At 46.2% G+C, this 9,756-nt stretch overlaps 1 protein-coding gene across 1 annotated transcript; it reads right to left on the bottom strand.

The window, feature by feature from the left end:
* Positions 1–2,407: 2,407 nt before the first annotated feature.
* On the bottom strand, positions 2,408–9,530 carry MRPS25 (mitochondrial ribosomal protein S25). Its single transcript, XM_074283838.1, has 4 exons — positions 8,238–9,530; positions 5,269–5,375; positions 4,885–4,972; positions 2,408–3,275 (listed from the first exon to the last, which is right to left on the bottom strand). The coding sequence occupies exons 1-4, from the start codon at positions 8,369–8,371 to the stop codon at positions 3,089–3,091; spliced, it is 516 nt and encodes a 171-aa protein (XP_074139939.1). The 5' UTR covers positions 8,372–9,530; the 3' UTR covers positions 2,408–3,088.
* Between the last annotated feature and the right edge of the window lie 226 nt (positions 9,531–9,756).

The following is a 9,756-nucleotide window of genomic DNA, read 5'->3' as shown; positions in this document are numbered from 1 at the left end:
ATTTGGACATCTTAGAAGCTTTGTGCTATGTGGAAGATGTTTTTTGCTACATTAAGAAGATATTCTATGCTCCCTTTATATAACTTGGAAATTAAAAAAAAATTAATTATTATTAATGTCTTGTTATCAGCAGTACCCCACCTTCAGCCATCACATACAACAATATTATTTTAAAAGGGGGAAAAAAAAGCCTAACTAGTCTACACATTGAAAAAGTTTGAGAATGTGTACAATATTTTCAGCACTTATGTATCTCTCACCTCTGGAAAAGGGTGAATTAGGAGTGTGTCAGCTCATATCTCTTCTTTTGAACTTAATGCTTTATAATTTTGCAGCATTCACTTTTGATTTTTTTTGGGGGTTATTCTTTTCATTTACATTGTCAGTAGTTATAGTTTATATTTTCTTGCTTCTGCTTAATTCTGCCTTCATGTACATATTTTCATCTATCTTTCTGTCTTCACATTTGTCCTTAGAGCAAAGAATATTCCATTACATTAATTTAACACAATTTGTTTGGCTCTTCCCCAGTAGCTAGGCATGGAGCTTATTTCTAATTCTTGACTGTCACCAGAAATGCTATTTTCTCATATTTGGGGACTTTATCATCAGTGGCTTCCATTGGGTAGAAGCCCAATGATAGTTTTTGGGTCCAAGAGTGTGGATCTTTGGACATTTTACTTTCTTTACATAACTCTAAATTGCTTTCCACATTGTAGTTCTTATTCCAATCACTACTCTTTGTTGGAAAGGTGATAGACCCAAGGAAATTCCGCTACTGATACTATGTAATGAAAAACAAAGCTTTCAGAGGATTCTGGGAAGATGACAAAGTGGGTCATACTGATTCATAGCTCCACCAAAAACATGCATGGGCCTCTGTACAATCCCACCAACATAACTGTCGATTTGGCCAGTTTTCAGGGTGTGAAAAGAAAGCCCAGATCTGTTTTGAGGTGCATTCCTTTGATCATTGGACATAGGTTTTGTGGTTGTGTCCAACTCTTCATGACTCCATTTGGGGTTTCTTGGCAAGGATGTTGGAATGGCTTGCCATTTTCTCTAGCTCATTTTGTAAATGAGGAAATTGAAGCAAAAGGGTGAAGTGATTTGCCCAAAGTCAGAGGTAGATTTGAATTTAGAAAGATGAATCCTGACTCCATATTATTGTACCACCTGGCTGCCCAAAGTGAATGAATAGTTTTTCAAATTGGTAAACAAGTTTTTCTTTTTGCAGATTTTCTTTTGAGGACTTTGTTCATATCCTCTCATCTTTTTATCTACTGAGAAATTACCTTTAGTCTTACCTGTATATGAGTAAGATAAGTGTATGGTATAAATTTTTTTCTCCTTATGACCACCACCTTAATCCTAGGCCTATTAATTTTGACTGTGCATTAATTTTCCAGTTTCATGTAATGACATCTTTTAATTTTCTGTGCCTTTCCCCTTTGGTTAAAATGTATCTTCTACCCATGCCTGAGAGAGATGTAATCTGTTCCCAATTTTTTATTAGTTTGATCTCAAACATTAAAGTCACACATCATTTAGAATACTTTCTGGAATATGGTGTAAGAGGTGCCAGTCTGAGCTAATTGTTGCCAGACTGATTTCCAGTTTTCAGCAAAAAGGAGAGTTCTCTTCTATGTTAGCAACAAATTTTGTCACTTTCTCATTTTATCAGATTGGTTAATCCATTAATATTTAAAGTTTAAGTTATGTTTATACTTTCCATTATCATTTGTCTCTTAATAGCCCTCCCCCCCCAAATTTGAATTCTTTTGAAAACCCAGCACTATTTATTTATTTCTAGTTTAATCTGTTATTTCAAAACAATCCTCTTTCCATTACTCCATTCATCTCGCCCTCAAGCTCCAGTCCCTCATTATACTTTTCCTAGTTTTGTTTCACTAACATTAGGTTCCTTTTTCTGTCTATCTTACCTTTATCTGACTACATAATAACCGTCAATATTTCTATAGCATTTATGTGCCTGACACTGTGCTTGGGTGATTTACCATTATCTCATTTGATCTTCACACCTTGGGAGAGAGGTGCTATCATTAGGAAACGAATGAATTTCTTCCCCAGGGCCACATAGGGCTGGACTAGTAAGTGCCTGACCTTACATCTGATCTCAGGTCTTCTAGACTTCACGCTGGTGTGATAAGACAGCAGATGAGGGAAGACTGGAATCAGGAGTCAAAGGTTTCCAGTTACATTCTGGTTGGTCACTGCTAGTTCCCCTAAGAGAACTTTGTTTTTCTCCTGAAGAACCCAGGAACTGTAGGCAAGTACCCAGTTACCATAGAGAAGGGAATCAGGCCTTTGTTAACTATTTCTAGGTTTTAATGCCTCAGTGTAAAGGAAAACTTGAACTTCTTTTAAAAGCAAACTGATCCCACAGTTGTATATGGAATATTATTTAATAGCATGTGACAGATTGCAGTTTAAATTCACCTAGATAAAAAAAATGGAATTTAGGTTGAAATGCTTGAGACTACATTATCCTCCCTATAACTCTACAATTAAAATCTCTTAATTTCACAATACCTTTGAAGATTTTATGCTATTGTTGCATAAATGTTGAAAGCCAGTTATCACTTGCAGCCCTTAAAACAGCAGTCTTGTGATTATGAAGGCTAGAATGTGGAGGTAAGGACAACTTGGCATCAGAGTACATCAAGTTTGGGTCAAAGAGAGGCTTACAGACCCGATACCAACTCTAGGCAGTTTTTTCATTGTCACCACCCAATAAACAAACACATCTCTTATGTAAAAATGCTCTCTTGTTTTACAGAACTAGGAAATCACATTTTAGAAGCAACGCAGAGCGTTTTATTAGCAAAACAAGTCTTTTCACTTCTATCCCCCATTGTTGTTTTTTGTCTTCTTCCTCTAGTCTTGTGCCAAGTCTCCAAACTGGGTCCTTTGGAATACAAGGTAGCTTGGGTCTTCCTGGGCTCTGGAGAGAGTCTCAGAACTTCCCAGTTGCTGAGACTGTGTGAATCTTTGCCTTGGTCTCACTTGGCTAAGGCACCAGCTTGGATGTCCCAGGCATCCGAGCCTCCACAGTGGGCCCTCAGTCTTAGGCACTGGCTTTCAGAGCAGCTTTGTATTTGCCCGTCATCTCCTTGGGCAAAGGAACAACAGCTGGACAGGGGACCTGACCTTCCACTTCACAAATACATTCCCGTAGGCAATACTTTTTGGGTCCAAAATTAGCTGGGTGAGAAAGCTTCTTTCTCTCTAGCTCTTCCAACTTGAGGACTTCCCTGTCAAAAAAGGGCCCAGTGAAGTAAAGTTCAGACAATTTTCCTTTGGGTCAATAACAAAAAGGGTGAGAATCTGCTGGTCTGGAAACATTCCACTATGCTGTACCTCTTCACCAATCACTGACAGTTTTTTACTGATGGTGGAGCTGGAATAAATATTAAACTTAGGTTCTACTGTTACATTCCCAATTTATCTTGGGACTTGTATCTCATTCCTCTTCTAAAATGTAGAAATAAAAACTTCGCTCAATATTTCCCCTCTCAAAGAAAGAATAATGACAGCAATTGTTTATTGTGGTTACAAAGGCCAGTCAATTCTTGCCACGGTGACAAGCCCAAGATAGGTGGTGAGCAGAAGCCTCATATCATTTACAGGCAACATCCCCCACCATCGGCCAGTTTTACTTCATTTAGAGGTGATCCAAAAACTAGATTTGCATTCCTCCAAATCATCCTCAGCCTGGGGAAGGGGATTTAGAAATTTTCCCATATATTATTATTATTATTTTTTTTTTGCTGAGGCAATTGAGGTTAAGTGACTTGCTGAGGATCACACAGCTAGGAACACCCATATGCTCTTGTAATACAGAAATGCACATGCATGTCGATACTAAGAATTATTTACTCTTTTCCCAGAATCCTTTTTCCCGAAATCCCAACAGTACCTATGATGAAACCAGTTTTTAAGCCCATGTTAACACAACTTTTGCTGATAATTGAGACATTTTGTTTAGAATAAAAGCAGTCTATAAAATCAGCTATTGTGTAAAAATTAAGCCACTAACTCGCTGCTAGAAAAAACTGATGGGAGAAGAAAAATTAAAGTAAATTAAGTGAAAGATCTCTTCAGGATTAGGGAAAAAGATGCACCAAGCCTCTTTCTTATCTTTCTTTTATGCTTACATGTAGAAAGATAGAAACTTTCATTGTCACCTTTATAGTACTTTAAGACCAACTAAGAAGAATCAAGGATTAATGCTTAGAAAACTTAGGAGCTAGATTGATTGTGAAGAGACTATAATTCCAAGTTAGATTCAGCATGAGTTGTAGCAAAAACCGTTCCTAAAAAAAATCTAAAACTTTGAGTTGCATTTTGGATTCAAAAAAGAAAAAGAAAAAAGCATGATTATCTCATATTAAGTGTGCCATAAGATGATTACTTAATGACTTTAAGTGGCTGTGGCCCTCTACTATGCACTGTAGGTGAGGTTTTGTTTTTTGAAGATGAATGACATCAAAAGTTGACAATTATAAAGCAAAAACACTGAGACAGCAACTATCACAGTCCCTTGTGGTTTTAACACTTTGCAAACAACGTTAACCAACCTGTTTAAGTGAGCAGAAAGCCTCCTGATTACCAAATGGGCCGTGCCTGAGCCCTCAGCACACACTAGAGGGAGCGTTCTGTCAGTGCCCATTATGCTAGTGATCACTGTCCATCAAGGGTAGTAGCTTCTGAAGATGGAGTACCCCCAATGTAAATGGGAGCTCTCCAGTGATCGTGGATCCAGAAAATCACGGGTACCTTGAACCTGCTCACTCTTCCTCTCATGTGCCAACCACTCTCTTCTACCTTTTCCTCTGACTGCCAATCAGCCCCCAAACTTACTCGGTTTTCCCCAGGATCTTTTTGACATGCTGCATTATCTCTTTGTTGCTCTTGTCCTCCACGTCCACCAGGATCTGTTCCCCGGAATCTAGAGAAGAAGCACAGTACAGGACCCTGCCATGACCCCTTCACCAGTCCAGGTCCCAGTTCTCATGTTTGATACCAATTCACCAAAGAAAGGGACACAAGGGAAAGGAACGCTGCCAGGAAGCAGAGAAGGAAGGGGCAGAATCCAGCACATCCTCATTACCTTTAGAAAGCTGGTCCTCTAAGGGAACGAACCCACCCACGGGCTTGGGGCCTCTGGCACTGCAATGAGAGCCTGTGGCTGGCCAGGAGAGCGTTGGCGCTCCCGGGATCTGGCAGCCAGCCCTGCCCACTCACCCAAATAAAACCGCAGAAATGGCGATGGCGTCATGTTCTTGAACATCATGATCTGCACCCAAGGGTTTTTGTACTGAATCTGAGGAATGTTGAAAAACACAAATTTCCTACAAAGGGGAAAAAACCAGGAAAGACTATTAGGAAATACAAGAATGACATCCAGTGGGCACCTTCAGCAACCATGAATGTAGGCACTGTTTTCCCCGGGTTACACACCACAACGGGAGGCCTTTGAGAAGAAATTGCTAACAGGCTGATACAGAACTAGGGTCAGAATGCAGATCTGATGTTGTTCCCGCATCAAAGTTCTGTACCCAAAGCTACATGCTAGCAACCCTGGGCTCGAGAGACAGGGTTCCAGGGACCCCGACCCATGTTGCCTCAGGGTGCTTCCTCTTTTTATTTTCCAGAGAAGGTGGAGGAATGGTGTGTGATACCTCTCCTCTCACTTTCATGGGAGGTGGTGGTGGGGAGTGGGGGGAGGAAGAGGTCAAGGTATAGTGGGTTAGGGCCACATTTCGGAATGTCTTGTTCTGTTGACAACTGGACAAACTGAGGCAGACAACTCCATGGTGGCAAAGGTGGGTGACAGCACCATGTGAGCACTTGGACCAAAGAGGCTGATGATGGTCCCCATCTGCTAGCCCTGCCGTAGAGGCCGGCTCCTCCAGGGCCCAGCTCTCTATCTGGACTGCTGAGAACAGGAAGGTGTTTTCTAGACTACCTCTACAACATGTTACTCGCCGTATTCTGCTCCCCTTTCAAGAATGAAGACACAGGCAATCTGAAAGAGAAAAAAGCAACAGCTCTGGAGCCAAGGGATGGAGTTTACCCAATTCTTGAGACTTTGGGCAAATAAGCTCCTGGAGCTGTAGAGGGCTGCTTCTTATCTATTCTTGGCATGCATTAGTCAGTAAACTGAGGCAGGTCATTTGATCCCTGAGGGTGTGTTTCCACATCTGTAAAACAGACTGGGTAATCTCTGAGGTCCTCTCCCACTCTGGATCTCTTATCTTGTCACTCACTGTAGGTGTTTATGACTGGTGAATTGGACTCCAAGACAGATGCCATATCATTATTTTCACAGTGCGGTGGCTCACTGGTCCCCTGCTCTAATGCACAAATGAAGGTTCTTCTCAAGGCCAGACAGGGTCATAATGAAAGGCAAGAAGTGCAGGGCAAAAAGCGACCTGGGCCCAACTCAGAATATATGGAGATGCAAATGAAGGCTTCTCTGAAGCCTAGAAGCGGACCTTTAGGATCAAAGAAAACTCACTATCCCGTAGTAAAAATCCTGCAAGCTTAATGAACTGATTACTGCCCAAACTGCTGGGAATGCCTTCACTTGCTGCAATGTTATTGTATCTATGACATATACATATAATTAATCAATATAGCATCAACATGGCCTAATGTGACACAAATTTAGTAAGTCAAACACAAAAAAATTTAATATATATAGGGGGAAGGAGAGAGAGAAGAGAAGAGAAGAGAAGAGAAGAGAAGAGAAGAGAAGAGAAGAGAAGAGAAGAGAAGAGAAGAGAAGAGAGAGAGTCAGAGAGAGTCAAAGAATCTAATAAACTTGCTTCAAGGATCTGAAAGACCCAGCACACAGTAGGACTGCCAGACTGGTGCTGGGCCTTGGAGGGGAGCAGAGGGAGCTCTGAGACACAGGTAAGAAGCCTTCCTAACAATCCCAGCTGCTCTGGAGTGGATGATGTTGGGAGTCCCCATGGTACACAAAGTGCGGGCCTGGAGTCAGGGAATTTCAAGCCCACCTACTTCCTAGCTGGATGACCCTGGTCAAATTATTTCGCCCTGTCTGCCTCAGTTTCCTCATCTGTAAAACAGGCTAGAGAAGGGAATGGCAAACCACTGCAGTATCTTTGCAAAAAAACCTCTAATGGGGTCATGGAGAATTGGACAGGATTGAAGTGACAAATCCAAGAGTGGTGGCTGGGCTGCCCCAGAAGGTGACAAGGGGTGCCCGCCATGAAGCCTCTGGGGAGGGGGCTGAGCACGGATCCAGGCTGTGTGGCGCGGGGTAACCACAGCCAGGAGGGAGCAGCTTCCATGCCACTGCGGGAGAGAAGGGCCTCCCACCTCCCCCATGTCCCCCTACAGTAGGACAGCACCGGGCAGAGCCCGACTCGATCCCAGGGTCTGCGTCTCGGTGGCAGTGACAAGCAGGCCGCAGGATTGGGGGAAGGGGTCTGGGAAAGCCCACTTCGGAGATGAGGAGCACAAGACCACAAGGCAGACAATCCTGGAAGGTTTGGGCCCTGGGCCTTTTCTGACTTAGGGTTGCAACAGCCTAGAGAAAGGAAGAGGCTGTGGCTCCCCTGCTGCCCACCTGTCCTCATTCCCACAGGCAAAGAGAAGGCTCTTGGGGAAGGCAGGAACACGGGACAAGAGTCATCGGGCATGTATTATGTCCCTAGTAGATGCCAGGCCAGGGGCTGAGAGCAATGCGCAGACAAGTGGCGCATCCAAGTGCAGGAAAAAGCGGGGTGATCTCCTTCGCCGGGAGGCCCCACAACCTTCCTGAGGACAAGGCCCAGTCCTCGTGTCTTTTAGTCCCCAATCCCCTGGCACCTAGAGGTGCCTAAGTAATGGGCACCGAATTACGCACCAAGTGCCTAATAAGGTCTCTTTATATCCTAGGAGCCACCGGCAAGGGAGCCTGGGAAGAACCAGGGGGCAAAGGTCAATACTTTGTCCAATGCCCCGCTGCATTAAAAAGCCGAGGAGTAAGAATTTGCACCCAGGACTCTTCCCTCTGTACGGGTCCCAGGCTAGAGGAGCAGGCCCTCGCGCTCCGTCTGTCTGACCCTCAGCAGTGCAGCGGGCCCAGTGAGGGGTCTGGCCCCCGAACCCCAGCCCGCAGCTCTTATACCCCGCGCCTCCCGGCCTCCGTTTTTCCGTCTCTAGGACGGGTACACCTGTGCGGCCCGGCCGAGCTCACCGACCTGGCTCCCTCACTCAGCTCTCCGTGGGTGTTGTAATTCACCGTCATGACCTTGACCGAGCTCTTAAATATGATGTCGCCCTGGTTCAGGTATTGCAAGGTCCGGCGGATGGGGAAGCGCCCTTTCATCGGCATCGCGGCGGCGGCGGCGGCGGCGACGGCGGAGGGGCCGGTGACTGGGGAACGCGAACCTCACGTTCGGGCGCACTCCCGCTGACTGCACAGATTCGCGCAGCCTCTGAATCCCTGACCAGTGCGCAGGCACCACCGCGGGGCAGCCTGGGAAATGTGGTTCTGAAGACTCCCAGCCGCATAGTCCGGGCACTCCTGCTTATTGAGCGGGTGTTCCTGTGAGGCAACTTGGGAGATGTAGTTATGGAGTCCCCGGCCTCAAGCTTCTGAGCACTTCCGCCTGCTGAGCAGATCCGCGCAGGTTCCGCGGCCCTTTGCGCTGCACAGGCGCCGCCGCGAAGCTGCTTGGGAGTTGTAGTTCGGCGGCTGAGATAGCCCTGTTGGGGGGCGGGGCGTCCTGCGCGGCCTCCTCTCCCACGCCGTCACGAATTTGGCTTGTGCCGATCTTCTGCAGACCGGGATACTCGAGTTTCTCGCGACCAGAAAGTGCGACCCGTGGGGCAGATTTACCCTGAAAGAAGGAGGGAGCTTCATTTTCTGCTCAAGAACAGGTCAATGAGTACGACCTTAATTTCCTCCTTAAAGCCTGAGCCCTTTGCTCCGGCGCAGCGAGGCGCACTCGGAGGCCCCGGGGCGCGGAGGCGGGCGGAAGCTGCCTGGTCTCTAAGAGCCCTTCTCTCCTCTCCGGGATTTCTGGCAAACAGGCAGTGCTTGCGCTTGGGGCTGGGAGCTGCCTCGTCTTCGGCCAAGAGCGTCCTCCGCCTGCGGAGACACTGCCAGGCTTCGGCCGACCCCGTGTCCGAGCCCCCAGCGGGGCCGCCTTCCACTAGCAGGGTCACAGAAACTTAGGACCGCAGTGCACGTGGGATTTCATCCTTGCGGCTGCTTCAGCTTCCCCGTCTCGTTCGTCTGCCTTCTCCCACAGACGCATGCAGAATCCCCCCGACTTCTCCAATCTGAAGTATATTCACCAGACCATAAAACGACCTGCTTCCGGGGGCTGCGTCTCCTGGGATCCCGGGGGTGCAGTCGGGACTGCGCTGGTCTTGGGGCGAAGAAGATGCATCTTCCGAGTCTAAATGTTGCCTCAGCGCTTCCGCATCTGCAAACTATCCCGCCAAGAAAACCACGAACAGGGTGGCGAAGAGTCCGGGCTGAGCTGACAAGCCCAGGGCGCGGCGGGCACTAGGGGTAGCATCTAGGGAAGTGCCCGGGACTCTCTGTTTCGTCATCCACTACGGATCCTTCCTTTGTTCCTCCTTCACTACTTACCACTCTGTGGTTTGGGCGTAAAAACAAGAAAGGGTTTTATTACTGCGGGGCAGGGGGGAAAAAGTTTGTATTTGGATTGGAATCCCTGCATTGATACTTAGCTATTACCTTTTTGG

Source organism: Sminthopsis crassicaudata, chromosome 1, assembly GCF_048593235.1.
Source record: "Sminthopsis crassicaudata isolate SCR6 chromosome 1, ASM4859323v1, whole genome shotgun sequence".
Taxonomy (NCBI): domain Eukaryota; kingdom Metazoa; phylum Chordata; class Mammalia; order Dasyuromorphia; family Dasyuridae; genus Sminthopsis; species Sminthopsis crassicaudata.
Note: the sequence above shows the minus strand (reverse complement) of the source record. Positions and strands in the feature narration are given on the sequence as shown.

Coding starts and splice junctions, on each gene's coding strand:
- MRPS25 (XM_074283838.1), bottom strand. CDS start 8,371: ATGCCGATGAAAGGGCGCTTCCCCATCCGCCGGACCTTGCAATACCTG. Junction 4,973..5,268: donor ATTTCTGCGGTTTTATTTGG/GTGAGTGGGCAG, acceptor CTTCTTCTCTAG/ATTCCGGGGAACAGATCCTG. Junction 3,276..4,884: donor AAGATCCTGGGGAAAACCGA/GTAAGTTTGGGG, acceptor CTTTTTTGACAG/GGAAGTCCTCAAGTTGGAAG.